General features: G+C 36.6%; 3 protein-coding genes across 6 annotated transcripts; 1 reads left to right on the forward strand and 2 right to left on the reverse strand.

Annotated features, from left to right (window-relative positions):
• LOC18778401 (coiled-coil domain-containing protein 94 homolog) lies at positions 483 to 4,488 on the forward strand. Of its 2 annotated transcripts, none has more exons than XM_007211463.2 (9): positions 483 to 627; positions 795 to 1,023; positions 1,245 to 1,394; positions 1,522 to 1,656; positions 1,901 to 1,966; positions 2,565 to 2,618; positions 2,746 to 2,832; positions 3,754 to 3,838; positions 3,930 to 4,359. In XM_007211463.2, the coding sequence occupies exons 2-9, from the start codon at positions 826 to 828 to the stop codon at positions 4,187 to 4,189; spliced, it is 1,035 nt and encodes a 344-aa protein (XP_007211525.1). In that variant the 5' UTR covers positions 483 to 627; positions 795 to 825; the 3' UTR covers positions 4,190 to 4,359. The 2 variants fall into 2 exon arrangements, with proteins under 2 accessions (XP_007211525.1, XP_020417421.1); XM_020561832.1 differs by having other exon boundaries at positions 485 to 627; positions 763 to 1,023; positions 3,930 to 4,488.
• Positions 4,894 to 8,302, reverse strand: LOC18778324 (interactor of constitutive active ROPs 1). 2 transcript variants are annotated; one of them, XM_020561831.1, is made up of 4 exons: positions 7,920 to 8,302; positions 7,550 to 7,831; positions 6,583 to 6,660; positions 4,894 to 6,303 (listed from the first exon to the last, which is right to left on the reverse strand). In XM_020561831.1, exons 3-4 carry the CDS (start codon positions 6,594 to 6,596, stop codon positions 5,163 to 5,165), a joined length of 1,155 nt encoding a protein of 384 aa, XP_020417420.1. In that variant the 5' UTR covers positions 6,597 to 6,660; positions 7,550 to 7,831; positions 7,920 to 8,302; the 3' UTR covers positions 4,894 to 5,162. The 2 variants fall into 2 exon arrangements, with proteins under 2 accessions (XP_020417420.1, XP_007213896.1); XM_007213834.2 differs by lacking the exon at positions 7,550 to 7,831 and having other exon boundaries at positions 7,920 to 8,301.
• On the reverse strand, positions 10,370 to 18,487 carry LOC18780632. 2 transcript variants are annotated; one of them, XM_007211728.2, is made up of 10 exons: positions 18,270 to 18,487; positions 17,356 to 17,466; positions 17,011 to 17,231; positions 16,567 to 16,618; positions 16,440 to 16,485; positions 16,232 to 16,313; positions 15,966 to 16,107; positions 15,782 to 15,884; positions 13,375 to 13,441; positions 10,370 to 11,426 (listed from the first exon to the last, which is right to left on the reverse strand). In XM_007211728.2, exons 3-10 carry the CDS (start codon positions 17,200 to 17,202, stop codon positions 10,860 to 10,862), a joined length of 1,251 nt encoding a protein of 416 aa, XP_007211790.1. In that variant the 5' UTR covers positions 17,203 to 17,231; positions 17,356 to 17,466; positions 18,270 to 18,487; the 3' UTR covers positions 10,370 to 10,859. The 2 variants fall into 2 exon arrangements, with proteins under 2 accessions (XP_007211790.1, XP_020418232.1); XM_020562643.1 differs by having other exon boundaries at positions 17,011 to 17,466; positions 18,270 to 18,486.

The raw sequence follows: 21,032 nt of genomic DNA on the forward strand, positions 1-21,032 counted from the left end.
ATATAACTAAACTCTGTGTTTGAAGTTTTGGCCTCCCGAATATAAAATCCTAGTTCCGTCCAGTAAAGAAGTTTTATCAACTATTCATGACATAAAATTCTTTAGATGTATATAAGAGAATATTTATATAATTTATTGTAGATATAAAAGCAGAGACCTCAAACGATGAAATCAAAAACCCCCTCTCTTTTTTTAATCCAAACCTAAAATACTATTTACTTAACAAACATATTAAAACACCACTCTATTGTCTTTTAAGTTTTTTTATATTTTCATATATACCTATACCTATATATTTACCTAATTAAAGGCAAAAGGTCAATAAAATAAAAATCGATCCTTAAATAAATTGGTTTACTTTAGTTATACTAGTTTGATTGCCTTTCAAACAACCACAACAACCCAAAAAAAAAAAAAAAAAACTAACTAGTTTGATTGCCTAAATGGAATATTTCGACCAATAATGGAGAGAACATTTCGGTCAATAACCCAACATTGTTACATTGAAGCCGGACCGACCGACCCAGCCGGTCTAGTTGGGAAAACCGAAAAACTCGGCGCTCTCAGGCTTAACATATAAATCCCTACGATTCTCCAAAATCCCTAAAAAGCTCGCGCGTTCAACAGGTATCATCTTCCACACCGAGTCCTCCTATTTTCACAAGAATTCTTCTTTGTTTGGGGTTTTGCGAATACTATATATAAACATCTATTTTTCACAACATAAAACTTCCACACTAACAGAATCTTTCGGATATTTAGTTGATAAAGAGAAGTAAATTGAATTGAATCAGAGAGCTTAAGGGTTTTTGAAGAGAAGCGAAGATGGGAGAGCGTAAGGTTCTGAACAAGTACTATCCACCGGACTTCGACCCATCGAAGCTGCCCAGAATTAGGAGGCCCAAGAATCAACAGATAAAGGTGCGGATGATGCTTCCCATGAGCATTCGCTGCAATACTTGTGGCAATTACATCTACAAAGGCACCAAATTCAATTCTCGCAAAGAAGATGTCGTCGGAGAGGTACTTCGTTGATCAGTAGGGTTTCTAATTGCATAGCCTAGCTCACCTTGATTTGATTTCTAAGGTTTTTCTTTTTGTTTTAACTCATAATTGGCATGCTTGTTATTTTAGAACAATCGTCTTGGCCTTTTGGGCATTTGGTGTTTGATTATTTCTTTTGGTTTGACACGATATTTGTTATGTTCTGTGGACTGACTTATTAATGTTTTTATCATTTGCAGACATATTTGGGAATTCAAATATTTAGATTTTACTTCAAATGTACCAAGTGCTCCGCTGAGCTCGCGATGAAGACAGACCCACAGAATTCAGACTATGTTGTTGAGGCCGGTGCTACACGAAATTTTGAACCCTGGCGCAATGAGGATGAGGTAAAAGAGAAGCAAAAGAAAAAAGGATAACTTTCAACTTACCGCATTGTTTCGTGTTTTCAGATTCCCTTATACTGTGATCACTGATCAACATTGTTTAACGGCTCAATATATATTTTCTTTTCAGGAATTAGATAAGGAGAAACAAAAAAGGGAGTCTGAAGAAATGGGAGATGCGATGAAATCCTTGGAGAACAGAACCCAGGATTCCAAAAGAGAGATGGACATCATGGCTGCTTTGGATGAGATGAAGTCCATGAAGGTAGGTGCCTGACTAGTGTATCTTGTGACAAGGTCATCAAATTTGATGCTTTGTAACTTGAATAGATGGATAGATAATGTAGTGGATGTGATGTAATTATACAGTTCTGCAACTAAATTGTAGTGCATCACATTTGCGTTTATGTAAATATGTATATGTATAATACGTTATGTAGTATTCAATTCCTTTGTGTCGGCTGCAAGTCAGTATCCTCTAATACTAATACAATGTTTGTGGTTTCCAGGCCAGACATTTTAATGTGAGTGTGGATGATATGTTGGAGGCTTTGAAACATACAGCTGCTTTAAAGGTACAAAATTATGCACTTTTTATATCTAGACCAGTTTAAACCCAATAAATACAGACGCATGTATATATATGGTATTGCTCCCTGTCCAGTGTCATGTATTGTATGATGTATACATGCGAATCTCTTTTGATATTATTATGCAAACACATATAGGACCATGGTTCCTGAAGTCTGTGACGTTGTGGTTTCCATGAATTTGTTACAACATCATGTAATTCAGGGTACAATAATAATATAATCAAAAAATTTGATAGGGAACTTCTAAAGCCCGCGTATTATAATGAGTTGGTTGACTGTCTTTTTTATTAAGAAAGAAAAAAGAAGCTGCACTTAATTAAAAGTGAGTTGAATTATCTTCTTGTTCCGAACCCAGTCAATGGATAAACCAAAATACCTGATGTAATCAGCTTATTCAAATGAGATACATCACCTAGGGAGGTGAATTTGAAGGAGTGAAGAGTTTTATTATATACATGCGTTTGTTCTTCTGGAAGCATGTTTTGTGCATTCATTGCTATCTTCAACTTACTCTGCTACCTGTTTAGTCTCAGTTTTATCATTTAGTTTTGAATGTAATAAAATATTGATGTGCTGACAGGAGAAAATGATTGAAGAGGAGGATGAAGCAGCCTTAAAATCAGTACTATTCCATGTTAGTATTGACGTACTACCTTTGTTTTATGTTCAGCTTAATTCTGTTTCTTTTTCCCATTCTTTATTGTGGGCTGTTTGTTTCTAATGCGACCTTTCTTTTTTTGTTTTCAAAAAAATTTATGCAGAACTCAAAAGATTTTGTTCGAAGGGTTCCTGATGAAGATATTGAGCCTTTAAGTGGCAACGGTGAAACATCAGATCATAATTTCAAGGTATGACTTGTTGGTTGTTGTTTAGATATTGGTGTCTTATCAAAGAATACATAGACAATGTGTTGAACCTTTTGTTTTAGACTAATCCAGCTCTACCTTATAGAGTCTTTAATGCCCGTCCCTGGATGGAGTATAACATGTGTGCAGTTTTTGATATAGGTGTATAGCATGTGTTCTTATTTCCGTTTTATTTGAAGTGTGTATTCTTGAGCATTTCAAGTGGGATACCCATAAATAGACAATTGGATCCATGCTACCTCCACAATGCACGACAGAGAATATGCTTCCACTATCTTCAAATAATTGTCATTCCTCTAGATTTTGCATTTCCCTCTGAACTTGGTTATTGTAGTGTAAATGGCAGAAACAATCTTCTATATAGGATCTGTTCCCTTATGTCATCAAGCTCGACGTAATTTTAGGTAGATGACATGTAAAGATTAGTCAAGTCTTTAGCATGTGGTTGTTGATATTCCTTACAGATAATTCTACGTGCACTTTGAGGTCTACATGATGCTTCCACTATTCAAGTACTTTTTAGGCCCGTAATATGGTGTAGGAAAAAGGTTTAGCTTGAGTGTCTTAGATATGACGTGATGTTAGAGGAGAAAATTGTGAACATCAATATAGGGCGGATGAAGGCTTTATAGATGATGAGGGGAGAGAGAGAGTGGGTGGGCACAAAACTGAAAGTTTCTTTTCATAATTGCTAGAAATTGCATAGTAACACTTACACTGGGTGGCGATCAATCACCCTGTGGAATGAAAGGAATTAATACTTTCCCCTGTGGGCTAGTAGGCCTCAACTTGCTTAAATAACACTGACCATGTTTTATGTCGCAACAGTTAGTGTGATATCCATGTCTCTGTAATGGACAACAGTAATCTTACGAATGTTTGTGTGCACATTTTACCATGCAGAGGCCAAAGCTTACCCAAGACGCACCTAGCAACCCGACAGATTGGTTGACAAAAAGCAGTATTTTTAATATCTCAAGCAAGAGAGGTATGCTCGACACACTAAGTTTTGGTCTCTGAATTCCTTTATAGATTTCCGTTTGGCATTATTGAGCATTTTATTATTTGGCTATTGATAGGAAATCAAAATGGCTCAGAAGCTCCAACTGATGCTAAATTCACTTTGAAGTCGTCAACTGTTAGGGTTTCTATAGTTAAAAAACCAGTTGTGGCTGAAGGTAACAAGTCCGCGGAAGGAGAAGATAAGAAACAATTGGGAGAGGAGGTTCAAAATTCTACAAAACCAAATGATGAAAAGCAAGAGGGAGAGAATAAAACCAATGTTACAAGCAATGTACTACAGTCATTGTGCCAAAACTATGATAGTGATGATGAATAGTTGTCGATTAGTTTTATCTACTTCTCATTTTTATTCCCACAATCATGTCTTGAGGAAATCTTTTCAGTATATCCTGATCTATCTTGGTTACCATTATGTATTAAGAGAATGAATGTTGTAAAAATTAGTACATAACTTCTGAAGTGTGGGCCTAACTTTTCTGAAGGAAATATTTTAACTTTCTGGTCCCCCTTAGTTAGTACTATGTATACATGGTGATTGTTGTATGGGTAGATTGAGACCAGAAATTGTGAACATTGATTAGGGAAACAATGTACCAATCAACAAGGACATACTTAGATCTTCCTGTCTGATACAATTTGGAAGGGGAAGAAACTACACAACATAATCATGATCTGCTTGTCTGAAGCAATTTATTTATCTGAAAAGTGAAACAACAGGAATTTCAGGAACTCTTGCCAGACACTATGATTGTTCTCCTCAAATACATAATCCAAGTCCACAAGGTGCAAATTGAGTGGTCTCATTCACAAACCCACTTCTGCTAACCTCCCTGATTTACAGAACTGGATATAATTATGATTTTGGCCTGATTGTGGGTGTTTAAGTATCTGGCTGGGTTGGCTTTCTGCAGGACATCTTATTGTGCGTTTATTTTCTCTTTTGTTCTGCAGAATATGATGTGATATTTACAAAGCAACAAAATGATGAAAATACCATAGGGATGGAGAATTGCATTCAGGTAAGGCAACAACAAAATATCCCATTTATTAGCGAAGAGTTACTAAAACCTTACTCATAAACTGAAATAAAACATGTCAAGATCATTTCAAACAATTATACAAAGCCTTCGAAAATGCTAAGAAAAACAATGGCTAAGACGGTAGTCTGAAGCACACTGCCTACCGAATGTGAAACAGTAAGGAACTGTTTTGCCACCATCAAACACATTAACAGAAACATATTTTTGAAGTTAAGCATGGGTGTAGGCAAGAGACGCAAAAAGGTATCTCTATCTCTGGCCCTTCTTTTTCCATAAGTCACCAAACATTTTTATCCCGGAACCCTTTCGTTTCCCACTACCAAATCCATCATCCAAATCATCAGCAGGTGACCCAACAAAGCCAGCATAGCCACCAGCTGGTGGCTCAAACACTCCACCAAAGTGCTTATCCATGGAGCCACACCTCTCAGAAATCCTCCCATTCATCTCCATACCCCCCGAAAGTACTGCTGCAGCAGCATCTGCTGCCTTTCTCCACTGCTCTGTCTGTATTCTCATCTTCTTCATCTCAGCGTCCATTGCTTCCTTTGCTTCCTTTGCTCCTTCCATTGCTTGCAGCTTCTCATTCAACTGGCCTGCACTGGCCTTACTTGCTTCCAGCTCTTCTTCAAGCTGGCTTAACTTCAAGGTCATTTCCTTGTCCTTTGCCTGTGCAGATGAGAAATTTAAAGCTGCCTCATTCAGCTGATTTTTCAAACCCTCATTTTCTTGACCAAACACCTCTAGCTCCTTTGCCTTCTCTTCCAACTCAGCTCTTAGCATGTTTATCTCATCATTCTTCAAAGCCAGGTCATGTAAGAGCAGTTTCTCTGGTTCCATAACTGATGGTGGTTCAGCTGATATATCAACTGGTTTGGTTTCTTCTTCCACTTGATCAGTCTCACTAGGTTCAACCTTGGGCTCAACTGTGACGTGTTCCACAGGGACTTCGAAAACATCAGTTTCCCTTTGGCAGTCATCTGGAACTTCCTCAGAGGTACAACTGTCTGTTTTGTTAGAATCTTGAATCTCCAATGAGGGATGCGTTTCATGGATTTTCACTGGCTCTGAAGTCACAACTGGTTTCTTAATTTTCTTTTCCAGTTTCTCTTGGGCTTCTTTCTTTGCAGCCTCAGCTGAAGCCAACTGCTCTTTCAAAATCCTTAGCTCTTCTTGTGCTTGCCCAAGTTGTGATTCTAAATCAGCAAGGCGGGTTCCAAGCTTCTTTTGATTTAGTGGATCAGATTGTGAACCTCTTGGGGAACGACGATCTCCTAGCTTTGGACTTCGGTCAGTGATTGGTCGATGATGGAGTGGATCTGAATCAGAGCTTGAAGTCCTGAGCTGATGTGCTCCTCGAGGAGACGGCCTCTGAACCATTTCGGAGCCCCTATTCCTCAAAAGCAATGACGAGAAATTTCCATCAGAATTCCATTTTCATATATACTCACATATCTCTTAAGACATGTAATATGAACCATTAGAGTTCAAAAAAGAACTTTCTATTAGGATAAAACACAGTTCTGATCACTGTATTTAGGGCCAAAAACAGATTTGGTCACCCTTGTATTTGTAATTATAGCATGCACATAAACACACGTCTTCACAGCAGCAGGACACAGAAATCAAACCCAGATAAAAGCTTTTATGATAAAGAGCATCCTCTAACCTTGATCGCGGCATTTGTTGAGCTTAGAAGATTGGCTGAAGAAAAGAGACGAGGACTTGCAAGTTGAAAGCTTGTGTTCTGCACAATTTTAGTTGTGATCATAAGAAAGAAATAAGCAGTCTGAATAAAACAAATAACTAGGATATCAGCATAATAATGGTAGTTGAAAATGCTGTTGTATGTATTATCGAATAAAAACTCCATGCTCCTTTTAACTCACATTCTACCTTAACCTACTTTGATGCAAAATACAAGGTGGGAAAAATGATCCTGGAGCAACTAATATTGATGCAATAGAAGCATATAATCATATTCTACTTCCTCTGAGGATCATTCTTCTAACAGAAGCATGCCTAAACTTACTAGGGCAATGACATTCAAATATCCCTGCTAAGCACAAAGCCACTACTGCTCACAAATGAGAGCCTCTATAAACAAATAAAGGGTAAATTGACCCATCTGGAAAAAATATGTGGTTACTCAATTCAAGGCATATTTTCACTTTTTGCAAAACCCTACTTCCCTCATAGACTGCATCTCCCCCAGTATGCTTCTGGGACAGTGCAAAAGCATTCTCAAACATCTCTCTTCCCCATCCACCATGTATCTTATTATGCATTACCACATTATCAAATGCAGGGCATGCTTTTCAACCTAAAAGCTCAGAGTATTTCTTGGGCTTGAAATTTGGCAGGGGGGCACTCTCGTCATTTGGCCTTTTTTCTCCAAAATTGCATCCACTTTTCTTTTGTTCCGCTGACAAGCTCATGCAATGTGCTGGAAGGCTGAAAAGTGGATACTTTTATAGAAATCATGTGACAATCGCTTTGTGTCCGATGATGTCTATTATCCTTAAGCTCATGTAATTTTCTGTATTTTTTTCCTGGGAGAGTCTAAATGGAAGTAAAAGTCTCAATAAAATGTACCTCATGTATCCAAAGTAAGATAATAAAAATTCAAGACTCACATCCTTGAACAATATCAGTCCAAAACAAAAGCATCCATGAACAATATCAGTCTCCAAACAAAAGGATCCTTGAACAATAAACCCCCTCTCTATCTCTGTGAGTGTGTCTATGACTGTTTCTGGTTGTGAAGAATGAGAAAAGGGAAAGGAAGTTTTGAGTATTTGGATCTCAAAACTCGTGGTGAGGAGTTTTTGGTAGCCACTAGTCACTAGATATCAACTTTTACTTCTGTGCCTCTCTTTCTTACGATCAAAGGACATGATTAACAGTTAAACACCCAACTGGCAGAAAATGTGACAATAAAAGGTAAGAAAACAGCACAAAAATAAAAATCCAAAAGCAGTGGAAACAGTAGAAATAGGTTCTCACCTTGCAGCGAAGTAAATCAGGGTCTAAAACTAACACTCTGTTTTGTAATCTGAGTGGCATCGGAACTGGAAGAACTCCATTGAAAGACCTCTCCTTGTGAATATGTAATATGCAATGGGGATTAAAGAAAGGGGTAAAGGATGGTTTTTTGAGCTCCACAGGTTGGGTTGGTGTTAAAAGCTGGCAGCTTTTTTTTGAAACATTCTGACTAGGCGGTAAAAACACTGCCCAGAAGAGCTATCTACCTAGAAAGAGAGTGTCTTATAATGAAGACAGCCTAGATAGAGAAACAAGTTTGAATTAAAGGAAGTGAGACACAGAGAGAGAGAGAGAGAGAGAGAGAGTGGATTTCAGCTTTTCAAGAAGGTGCAAGAAGAAGAGGACAAAAGGGTAATTTTAAAGAAAGGACTAATAATTCAATATAAGGATCTTGGGAAAATCCAACCTGTATAAATCTTAACTATCGTAAACTCTTGTCCTTTTGTCTCTCTTCGAAGTTCAAACCTTTTTAAAACTCTCTCAACTTTTTCCTTTTGTTTCTTTAATGGCACTGCGTGCATTTTGACCATATAAATATGTGCACTTTGACAATGCGTGCATGTATAGAAGGAAAAGGCTGTTTAGGGGCAGTGCATGCAAATAAATAGACATCTTGGAATCACCTCCTTTGTCCTTGTTCATTCCAAGTTTTGTAAACCAAACTTTAAAAATGACCTCAAAAAAAACCAAACTTTATACAAGCGTATTGAAGGAGAGGAAAATTCATCGCTTCCTCGGGCACTTGGATAAATGCTTTTAATCACTTCAGTTGTAAAACTCTCGTAAAACTTCAACTCAACACAATACAGCTTAGCTTTTATTCAATGCAGTTTACTTACCAACACCCTTCTTTTATTTTTCTTTCTTTTGATAATCTTAACAGCACATGGGTGTATAGTATTATTATTGTTAAGCTATCACTGTAATTGACCCCACTTGATCTCCAAGATATAATCATGGTGTTTTAATAAAAGGATATAATCATGGTAATATGATTTAGTGGTTGATTGATACTAATGAACTTTTATTCACTATTTGCAATAATGCAATGGGGTCACATTACTATTGCTCCAATGTGGCCACGTCGAACCAACCCCTCTCAAAGCCTGAATGTTGTCTATATTTCATTTGTTGGGAGTTGAATGTGCCATGTGAGCATAAGCACTTTATATGGAAGCACTTGCTTCTCTCTGAGGTAATAATCTGTACGGTATAAATTTTGGTACTATTTCACAAGAATCAAAATCTGTTGGTTTTAACTTAGCTTCTACGCCAGAGCCTCCCATAGGCTCTCCAAGGACTCTAAGTCTAAACTAAACCACACTCTTAAAATTCATGCAGAGGACAGTCTCAAATCAAGTTTTTTAATTAAAGACACACTTGAAGTTGAAGATGACATCTCTAAACCATGGTCCATATATAAGAAAATAAAGCAGGGGTAACTCTGAATCACTCATAAGTGATGAGTAAAACTCAAGACCTATTAATATATATACAAACAATATTAAGAGAGGTGAATCAAATACAGGATTTAAGGTAGAACGGAACTACGAAAGGGCTCGCTCGCCGGTTCAAATGTTTTGGTTACCAGTGATGAAGCCATTGTCTGGTCTGAAGTCAAATTTTGCTTAATTCCAAATGAAAAGAAATACCCAAGAGTACTGGTCCTTTTTGTCTGTCTATAAAATAGGAGCATCTGTGCAAAATAATGTAGCTAAACAGTGAGGAATTAGGTCGCCATGTGGTCCTCAACTCAAATTGCAAGCTAGAAAACCAAAGCTTGTCCTTGTGGGCAATCAAAGAAAAGGAGTAGCTGAGTTTTGTTATGTTCATAGCAAAGAGATGGACAAAATGCATGTGAAACTTAAATGTTTATGATATCTCTTCACCTACTCTGAGGCCCAATCTCATAAATCCGGCACCACCCCCGCATTATTAGATTTGGGGTGAATTGGCACCCACCACCGCTACAAGAATCAAAATTCTGTAAGGATGTCTTTTGCAATCATCAAAGACCCACTCAACAAACATTATTTGAATTTTGAACCCAAATTGATGCAAGGCAATGGGGATGATCAAGTGATAAGTTTACATTACTTCAGCTTCCTTCTTAACCATGGAGTAATCTTCCAATACTACATTTAAAAATTTCTTTTTAATCTCTACACGTAGGTTTCGAAAACCTCCATACACAAGGTTATAACAGTTCGTGGGTGGAACTTGCCTCCCTTGCCCCTACAAAACCGACTTGTAAAGAAAGGGTACCGTCCCAAGATATGTTATTTTTTCAATGTGACATGGGAAAGATGGTGAATTGTTTAGATCAAATTGACATGGGAAAGACATGTTATACAACCTGCAATTCAACTTCACAGGTCAGGGAAAAAGTAGAAACAAAATAACCAGGCTCAGAACCAAATTCTTTATACAATTCTCATTTCATGTTTCTTCAACTGTATCTTCAGGCATGCTCTTCTCCAATCTATGAGGAGCAACCAGCAGACAACTCCATTTCACTGTCGATATTTTAACAATGAGGCATACATTTTCTTAGAAGTAAAAGGAAAACGAAATCAATCCTTGGGACTCGCTAATCAAGTTGACCATATATAGGAGTGGAAGGGTGGAAATCAGTAGGAAATAGCAAAACCAGTCGCCTTTCATTTCATTAGAATAATAATCTGTTTTTCCTTTCACATCTATAATAGAGACAGAGATGGAGTGAAAGAGTGAGGGAGAATCATCACTACCTTGGCCTTTCTACTAGTCACTTGCATTCTTTCTTTCCTCTTCTTTTTTTTTTGGGTGCAGTTGCTGTGCTCGAAGGCTCAGCTAGCAAACTGCCAAGGCCACAAGCCATATCTGTTTCAGGATTAACTATCACTAGTACTATGACTTAAACTACTGCCACGGAACTCCAGGTCCACTGGCCACAGCTCTAGCCTCAGCCAGAGAAACGGCCATGGCCAGCATCATCTGCTCCTCAAAACTTTCGGGAACAATAGGGTCTGGGACATTTTGAAGATCGCCCTCAATCTCATTTCCTGTTGGTGGTGCAGATGTACTGCCGGCATCTTCTGTTGTGTCCGAGCTTGCATAACTCGTCCGTGTTGTGTCGGCGTTCCATTCTCTGTCATCCTGCGTCAAAGGCATCCCATGATTGATAGACATTTCAGAAGAGCTCACTGCAGCCGGATAATTTTCAGATTCCCTGTCCACCCTGTTGTAAAACCTGCTAGTGCCTGGAACCATACTGAACCCTGGCACATTACCACCAGGATTAGTAGATGATTCTCCACTCGTTTGCTGTCGTTCTGCAAGGGCAGCTATTGCGCAAGCAAGACCCCCGGATGGTGATGATGAACCAGAAACTGAAACCATAGCTGGTGAAACATAGCTTTGTCTTGTGACAAATTGTTCAGATGGAGCAACATCGCCATAAGATGGAGACTTGTGTCTCCCATTCTCCTGAAAATATAATTTTTTTTGCAATTCAGAAAAGTTGAAGACTTCACATCATATCTTCCAACAGGAAACTAGATAGAAATACAGATTCACTTCAATAATAACCTGAATAGGAAAGCAGTAGACATAATCATATAACTTCCACAAATTGGAAATGTGTGTATGGGCGTGCAGTCCTGATGGAGAAGGAGAGATTTTGTGCATACCAGCAAATATATCAACCAAAACAAAATAAAAACACAAAACTCATAGCAATAGAAAATTAGTAAAGGACAGCAATGTATAATGAAGCTCCAAATCACCATTTTACAACACAAGAAGGATAACACTGTAGAACCTTGCTTTGAAGCACATCTTCCTACATCTACGCCAATGCTGCTCATCAAGACCATACAGGAAATACTTGGAATTGTTCTATCACTTTGAGAGATATCTTAAAACAAATAATGTACATTATCTAACAAATTTCTGCTATAATACTCCACCTAAGACCTATTAGTATTTATCCCTGTTCTTACTCTCTGATGGACTGCTATTGGATCAAATAATGACAAAGAAAAGAATGTCCAATGGATTGAGCAAGACATCGTGAAGAAAAAGGATGGTGTTTCCCAAAGAAAAGAATGTCATTAGATTCATGCAACAAGAGAAGCGTTTAGCTTGCTTCGTAAGATAGAGATCTGCATTGCAGAAAAATTGTTTGAAGCATTAACACACAGATTCTGAAAAATCAGAAGTGGGACAAGTCCCCACAATCATGCCCGCACCATTTTGTCAAACGAAAATAAGTGCTCAAGCTAAATGGCTCAATTATTGTAGTTCAGTATGACACCCGTAGAAATATGGCTTAGGATAATACGAAAGACAAGACAAAATCTACAAGTAACATTGAATATGATCAGACACATAAGGAAGGACTTGTGTGGCCACTGAGTGGCAGCTGCTGCCTTATAAAATATTAGTTAACATATAACTAAAACCAGACCTAGTCATGAGAATTTAATGGAATATAATTTTCCCATTACTGATTCTATGAATGTTGTTTACTAAAGAGTTTGGAGCTGGCATCCAAGTTAAAGAAGACAAGAAGCTGTAAGGAGGGCAGTACATAGAATAACATCATTACCTTCCCCCTCTGACAAAAGGCATCAAATCTCAAAGTAGACTTTGTCAGAGATGACCAATTAGTAAACCCACTACCGTGATTCATAGTGCACCAGCGGTTAAAAGTACCACTAATTTCTTTTGTGATTCACTAAGAACACAATGCAAAGGGAAAATTTTAGCAACTAATAAATTTATAGAAAAAACCAAAAACAACTAGTATGCAATCAACTAACTTCAGCAACAGGAAACTTTGTTTAATGTTTACAATGAAAAAAGAGAGAATTCAAACTGCTCACAACTGCTCATCTAAACTCAAGATACAACTAGGATAATTAAAGCTAAAGCTTAGATGTTGCGTTATCTGCATAAAGAGAAATTCTACTCAAATAGTTTGATAGATGGAGCTTTCACTCAAATGGTTTGATGTAGAAAGCTTTCACTCAAATAGTTTAAATATCTTTCATATAATGATGTCAAAAGTACAAGTTCCAATGCTCACTATTGCAAATTGAGCGCTTCAGCCTCAAGATTATACAGTTCACAACTCTCTGTGGCACATAAATCACCTGAACATCCTCGCCTTCATTTCAATGTTGGGTGCCAATCAAATCAATCATTACTTACTAGGCGCCAATTAAGAGTACTCACTAAAAATATGACCTTGAAAGAAACACTTCAACAACCACATACTAGAGTTCAATGTAAAAACTAAGAAAAGAAAAAAGAAATCATCATATAATATTGGTTTCACTTTGAATGGCTATTACACATGGTTTTCATACAGTTTTGCAGCTAAGTTTATTTCAAACAGAATCCATAACTTCTACAAATTTACAATTTTTACCTGAATAGAAAGCCAAATTGCTTCCATGACCATTATATCCTCAAGATCCAGATCGAATTCATCCTCCCTGCAGTTTCAGAGTTTAAACTAGAAATTAAAAATAGGGATTGACCCCAAAAAAAAAAATTAAAAATAGGGTTGGAAAAAGTTGTTTCGTACCATGCATGAAACATATCAAGTACTAGTAATCCTAATCTGACCTATTTTTTTATTAGTGTCCTATACAAATTGTCATGTATCTCATAAAATAAATGCTTAAGATTAAGACCCTTTTATCTGTAAAGTTCTAATCTAAATCCATCACTCTTACTTCCCCATCAACAGAAAACAACATGCTAACACAACCAAGAAAAAAGCATCCTCTAATCCTGCAACAGTTCAACAAAAACCTTATCATAAACAAAATAATTATTTATAAAAAAACATTATTTTTCACAATACCAATCAAAATAAGGTTATATGTATTTGACAGGCCATTTCTGAATTTGCATAGTAATGGTCGAACTTAACCAGATTACTTTGTGTTAGGTTTGTGCCATGTTGGAATTTCCAGCCGTTGTTAGTTAGGATGACATCTTGAAAATATTATCCCATTTTCAGTGTTTCCCTAAACTGAAATCATTAATCTAATTGAGTGGATGCTTGATGCATGCTAGACTCGGACACTTCAGTAGCAACTATGATATGCAATTATCCCAAACGCATGTCACGCGTACACATCTGCTAGAGCAAGCAACACAGCATATGCATCCAGGACACAATATCAGATTCTATCATTCTAAGACCAAACTACAATTCCAAATAGCTTCACAATTATCTACTATTACACCACATCTCTAACAAGCACAAATAACCCATACAAGTAACCCTTAGAACAGAACATCTGCTACTTATAATTAAAAGGCTTTTATCACAAATGGTCCTTGACGTTTACAAAATGATCACGAATGGTCCTTGAGGTTTTTTTTATGACATTAATAGTCCTTAACGTTAGGTTTTTTTTTATCACAAATGGTCCCTGCCATTAGAAATTCTGTTGAGTGTCTGATGTGGAAGATAAGTGGAGCCCACATGTCCAATCACATCGTGACATGTGGATTAAATAAATAAATAAATATTTTTTTTTATAATGAAAATCCATTAAAAATCCATTTTGCCTCTCTCTATCTTTCCCTCTGCCCTCTCTCCTCCCTGTGCTCTCCCTCTCTCTCCGTTTTTTTGTTGCCTTCTTATACCTGACCACCCCATGGCCACCCGCAACCCACCCTTCTCCCTCTATATATTTTGCAAAAATAATCACTTGCACAAGGTAGTTTCACATTTCCTTTTACACAAACATTTATTCAAACAACTTAAAATAATTAAAAACAGAGGGGGAGGGTAGAGGAGGAGAGAAAATACAGAGGGAGAGGGTAGGGGAGTTGGGCGTGGGTTGCGGGTTGCAGGTGGCAGTGTTAATAAAAACAGAGACCATTTTTTCTTGCGGGTGGCAGTGGGCAAGAAAAAAACAGAGGGAGATTCCCAGGTTGTGGGTTATGATATACAACTATACAAAGATGCAATATATGGGTTATATTATTTTGTATGATATACAACTATACACTCCTTTCTCTACCACGAAGATATAGTTTTATAGCTATACATTTTCTCTACCACAAGGAGAGGACAGGGAGGATTGAGGGAGAGCAGAGGGGGAGAGAGGGGGCAGAGGGGGAGAAAGACGGAGTAGTGTCAGGGGTATGAAAAGTTGCAGAAAAAAAAAAAGGAATTCTCTTTTCTTTTTCTTTTTTATTTTTTTTTTCATCCACATGTCACAATGTGATTGGATATGTAGGCTTTACTTATCTTCCACGTCACACTTCACAGAATTTCTAACGGCAGGGACTATTTATGATAAAAAGCCATAACGTTAAGGACTATTAATGTCACAAAAAAACCTCAAGGACCATTCATGACAATTTTGTAAACGTCAAAGGACCATTTGTGATAAAAAGCCTAATTAAAAATAAATAAATCTTACATTTATCATGTGAAAAGCCAGACAACTCTGGTGAAAACTCTTTAGTTTTTCAAATACATTTAGACTGGTTAGATACCGACAGGCACAAAGGTGCATATATAATGGTTGTTGACGTGAGAAACCAGAGCAACCTATTCACTCGTACACAAGCTAGGATCTCAGTGGTAAAAGTTCCAGGAACATTTGGAAAGCAATTCTCAATCAGATAATTAGCTGCAGTATGAGATGTCAATTTTTCCTCCTTTTTTGTATTCTTTCCTAAATGCATTCATGTATTTTTCTAATCTATAAAAGCAAGATAACACAAGAAAATAAAAATCTCTCAAACCCCAATTTCTTACATGGTTAAAGACACACACACACCAAGAAAAGGAAAATACTGTATACCTGTACACTCTCGGAGGTGGAGGTTGCCTAAACATTGAGACAGCGCATGAATCTTGAGAAGAAACGATTTCCTCTCCTTCTGCTGGAGAAGCGGAAGACGGAACTGCGAGAATTTTTTTTGTCATCACCTAAATAAATAAATACTTGTACACTAGAAGAAACCACAATATTAGTTAAATTTTACCAGTAACGCTGTATTCATCACCCACTGGTGCCATGTTTCTGCTTGAAGAGCTTAGTAGTTGTCTTATCTGCATTCTTTCTTCTTCATCCTGAATTTCTTGCTGTCGAATTCTAATTTTCGCTTCTATGACTCGCTGTTCTTCCTGCAGAGTTTCCAGAAATGCAAATAATGTCCAAGATCCATCACATGGCCAAAATCAGTAGAACAATTCCACAATTTATTATAAAAAATTAAAAAAAAATTGATTGTGACAGTATGATTCTTACAATTTGCTCCAGGCCCTTTTCTTCCTTTGATTTCACACCACGGAACTCCACAGCATAATTAGAGGTTTTACAAAAAGGGCACCTAATTATGTTAAGTGAAACAAGTACACAGAGCAAAAGGCAACGAATAGAAAATGACAGTTTCCAAATGTTCAATTTTGAAGTGCACTTCAGAAATTGAAGGCATAACATCAGTAACAAAGGATACTGCGTAGGACGAGTTGAATTGGGAACTTTCATCTGCAGAAAACACTCTGGGAAAAATGAAGACTAATCAATCTCATGCAAATATTTATAGCTGAAGTATCAAGTGTAAAAAATTTAAAAATAATAACCTGTACAAATGCCTTTCATGCAACATCTTGATCTATTAAGACTTGGGTAATACTGAAACAAGACAAGAAAAAGATGTAATAGGATGGCAAGAAGTCTAACAGAGCACAAATAATTACAAATTTAATTTCAATTTAATTATTTCATACATTCAAATTCAATGAGTTCTTCCCTGGATGGTCTAAGATGAAATTTATAAATAATTTTGAAAAATGAGAAATTTCTCAATTGCCCAAGTACCAGAAAAGTAGCCAAAGAAAACCTTTTGAAAAAAATATCAACTTAGTTCTGTATGGTTCAAAAAACAAAAAATAGCTAAATATAAGGTAATGTAATTTCTTACAGCTACTTTTCCTCAATTTAAAAGAAAGCAAAACACAGACGAGAAATAGCATCAAAAAAGAAAAGTATAAGAAAACTAAAATGAGTCACAATAAAAGTCAAACCAGAAAGCAAATTGGACATTCTTCAAGATCGCAAGTGCATTCTTCATCTCCAGGAAAGCAAGGAGCAAGCTTGGATTCCAGTATGAGCTTCTTGAGCTTCTTATGATCCACATCTTTGTGGTGGTAAAGCCCCTGAGGCCTTGTGTACTTCTCATCAATCACCTGTCTCCTTCTTCCAAGCTTATTACCCATCCAATATGGTTCTCTTCGTCTCGCTTATTCTTCAATTTATGAAAACAAATCAACGATAATAACAAGAATGACAAACCAATTTCTCACAGTGACCAATTTCTTTGAACAACAAAAGCATTGCTACGCACAAAATTTTACTTTGGAACACTATACCAAGAAGCTAGAATATGATCTTAGCTCTTATATTACAACACAATTGTCAAAGCAGCAAAGTGCTTTCAACTGAATAGTCGATATTTGCAGCCAAAAGACATCCTCTTAATCCTGCAGTTGATTAAAACAAAAGCAACAACCTCAATATAAGTCCTTTACAAGACAAGAAAAGAATACCTCACTTTCTAAGAATCAATTCAATTTCCCTTACATTGGTGCCAAAAATATTGCCGCAATCATAATAAAATGAACGCTCAAAAGAAGAATTTTAACATAAAACTTGAAGCCATCCTAGTGTTTTTCTTCAAGAACAAAGAAGCAAAGAATAAAGTAAGCACAAGGACTTGGAACCACATTTTCCAGTTTGGCACAATTACAAACATACACTGTACCAAAAAGGCAAGAACCCTAACAATCCTTTAGCATACCAGAACGCCATCATCTTTACTACAGAACTCTTAAGCCTGTAGTCAATTGCGGCAATTTCCTTAAAAACATGCCAGAAGTGTAAAACCGAAAGCCAAAGCAGAGAATCCGAACACAAAGCCAGGAATTTCATTTGAAGAAAAATGAAAGCTTCAACAAACGAAGCAGAACTCCACTGAAAACGCCATGCTTTTAGGAGCAACGTGAAGAACCCTAATTTAAGCGGCAGTAAATACTCCCTAAGTTTCAATTGCCAACAATCTGCTTCCGAAACACAACTCGGCAGCAGCAAAAACACAAACGAAAAGCACAAAAATCGAACCAAAACCCCAAATTCGCTTCAAAATTCAATTTTCCGCTTCAGAATTTCGCAAAATGATGAACAACATCACAGATATGAATTAACAACAGTTCAGTACAACACATAGTTTGCATTAAGCTCAAATTCAAAAGCCTAACAATTAGCAATCAGAAACTGAAAAACGAACCTTCAAATTATTGAAAGTATAGAAGAACACGTCGTCGATTTCACAGAGAGAGAGAGAGAGAGAGAGAGTCCCTCTGGGGATGAAAATGAAGTCGGAGAGTGACTTGTTAACGAGAAGAGGAACACGATTAGAACTTTCTCTGAGACACAGAAAATTTCCTCTTTTGCTTTTCGTATTTTTTTCTCTATTTAAAAATATTTTTAATTCGTTTTTGTTTGTTTTTTAAAACTATTTATTTTCTCGTTAGTGTTTGTTTTCTTTCGGCCTCCGTGGTTTATCCGAAGGAAATTTTTATACATGAGAGAGAGAGAGAGAGAGAGAGAGAGAGAGAGATTAGTAAGTAGGCAAGGGACGGTGGAGTAGTAGACGAGAAAAGAATATGTAAAAGGAAGGGGGGCCTAAAGCAGCAGAGCAGACGCTTCTGTTTCTCTTCCACGCGCCTCTTTTCCCGCGTGTTCCTCACTCCCGCTTTTTTTTTTCACTTTTTTTTCTTTGTTTTGACTTTGAAAAAAGAAAAGAAAAACCCAAAAACAAGATGATTGTAGATCTTTGGTCTCTAGCCCCACTTGCATTTTGTTTGACCAGATGATCATTTGGCTTTGTTTTATCATATGGATGAACTTAAGCATATATACGGTGATATTTTTATTTTCTAAAATTAAAGATTTTTTGTTCATTTTGTAATTTTAAAATCGAAAGATATAAAACTTAACGTGTTTATGCAACATATTGTGTATAATTCCCATAACCTAAGTTGATAATGAATAAATCAATCCAACTACAAGAGGCAAACCTATATATATAGAAAATGAATGTATGAGGTGTGAATGGCGAGTGGCTTGAACGCTCCATGAGATTCAAGTAGGAATCTTAGACCTTACATATTTCTATAAAGCAAAATGTATTGGCCCCCATGAAATGGTTTGCTTTTTGTCGAGACCCATACGATTTTAGACCACGATCTCACGCCGTTGAATCAGCTGACCAGAATCCATATTTCTGACCCGTGTCTTAACCCAATGTTTTTGCACCATATAAATAAATATGAATGGTGCAAATGGATAATGTTGTGCGCCCAAACCAAATGCCCCTAAAGTAAAACCGCAAACTCACAGGTTTATATTTGGGACTAATTAAATGGGTTGGATTGGGTGATGTTGGGTTATCTAAATTGGTTATGGAGGGTGCAACAATGTCCTGCTCTTATTTTGTCCTATTTGTGCAGTGAGAAAACCAACCTAACCTGTTTGTAACTTCCGATGGAATAAGTACAAAAATTGTTTTCTTTTAATGGAAGAAATGTCAAACCCGAATTATCTCATTTGCTAAATTAAGGAAAGGTGCTGCAGATTATATCGTTTTGCAGCAGAAATTTGTGATTTTGGTTTACCTAATCTGTTCGTTGGTGTTTTTTTTTTTCTTCTTTTGCGAATGACATTTTCTTCATTAAACTTGCCAGATTACATGCTTATAATGTTTATATTCATTCTTAATTTTTTGTTTTCAAGTTTAGAAGATGGGGATTTGAACTGTGTAACATCTTCCAACAAAATGAATAAAAATACCGATAAATCGATAGTTAGTAGTTGACATTCCCTAATTGTTCTTTTGAGGGATTACGTGGTCTTAATGCGATACCTAAAATTAAAATTATGGGATACCTTGGACAACCTCTAAACAATTTTGTGGACAATGCCCTTCTTCCCATTATGTTATTAACTATTGAAAAGATTTTGGTTTTGTGTGGAAGACATGGTAGCATATTGGAATATGAAGCTATCTTATTCTTATTAAAGTTATTTCCTATTTGGCTGCCAAACTAATTTGGGATTTTTTCTAGTATTCTAAATGGATGCCAAACTTGTTGAGGGCAACATTATTGGAAAGGCTACCTTAATCTAATTGGCAGCTTCGTAGTTATGTATGTCTAGGTTTACTATGTAGCACGCAGTTTGCCTAAATTGTATGGGTCCCCGATCCGAGTGGGTTGGTTAATTAGTTTTTTTCGTTTGTTGTTTTTTTTTTTTCCTTCTTGCTTTAAAATATGAAAGATGGTACATAACAAAATATGTATTGTATTGTAAATTTGTAACAGACATTTGCTCGTTATAGAGTCTACGTGGACCATAAAATCTTTTTGGCATGACACATGGATTTTTTAGAATTAAATAATTAAAGATCGAGTGAAGATGGTAAAAAAGTCGTCCTTTGATGTGAGGGTTATGCAAAGGCATGCAAAGGCACCAAGATTGTTGTGAAGTTTATCCTATGGCGAGTTTGAAGCAATCGCGATTGGTATTGCGTTCAACATAAAGAGTATCAAAGATCATCTCGTGACCGAAGTTGAGTTACGAAGAAATCGATAAACATTATCTAGAATGTGTCTAGGATAAGTGTGTGAGTATTTCTTGTAATCATCGTTCTATAATAGATTTGTGTTGGACTGAGGAGTCTTGTGGATTTTCCCCATAGGTGAGATTTTAACACGTAAAATAATTCTTTGCGTATTCCTTTATTTTATGCTCAGCATGTTTCAAAATTGATAACCCATATCAATCCTACTACCAAAGTTTATTTTTTGTTTATTGATTATAATTTTAAGTTGGCCTATTCACCCCCCTCTATGCATTTTTAGTCATCCTACAGGTAATTTCAATATGAAAACAAGTTAAATTTGCTACTATCTAGAAATAAACAACATTATATTGAATATATTTTAAAATAATTGGATGTAGCACATTGCAATTAGATTTGAAATTTCCA

Source organism: Prunus persica, chromosome G4 (assembly GCF_000346465.2).
Source record: "Prunus persica cultivar Lovell chromosome G4, Prunus_persica_NCBIv2, whole genome shotgun sequence".
In the NCBI taxonomy this organism is placed as follows: Eukaryota; Viridiplantae; Streptophyta; class Magnoliopsida; order Rosales; family Rosaceae; genus Prunus; species Prunus persica.

Coding starts and splice junctions, on each gene's coding strand:
- LOC18778401 (XM_007211463.2), top strand. CDS start 826: ATGGGAGAGCGTAAGGTTCTGAACAAGTACTATCCACCGGACTTCGAC. Junction 1,024..1,244: donor AAGAAGATGTCGTCGGAGAG/GTACTTCGTTGA, acceptor TATCATTTGCAG/ACATATTTGGGAATTCAAAT. Junction 1,395..1,521: donor CCTGGCGCAATGAGGATGAG/GTAAAAGAGAAG, acceptor TTTTCTTTTCAG/GAATTAGATAAGGAGAAACA.
- LOC18780632 (XM_007211728.2), bottom strand. CDS start 17,202: ATGGGTAATAAGCTTGGAAGAAGGAGACAGGTGATTGATGAGAAGTAC. Junction 15,885..15,965: donor TGATGAATACAGCGTTACTG/GTAAAATTTAAC, acceptor AAATTCTCGCAG/TTCCGTCTTCCGCTTCTCCA. Junction 11,427..13,374: donor CAATTTGGCTTTCTATTCAG/GTAAAAATTGTA, acceptor TTATATTTTCAG/GAGAATGGGAGACACAAGTC.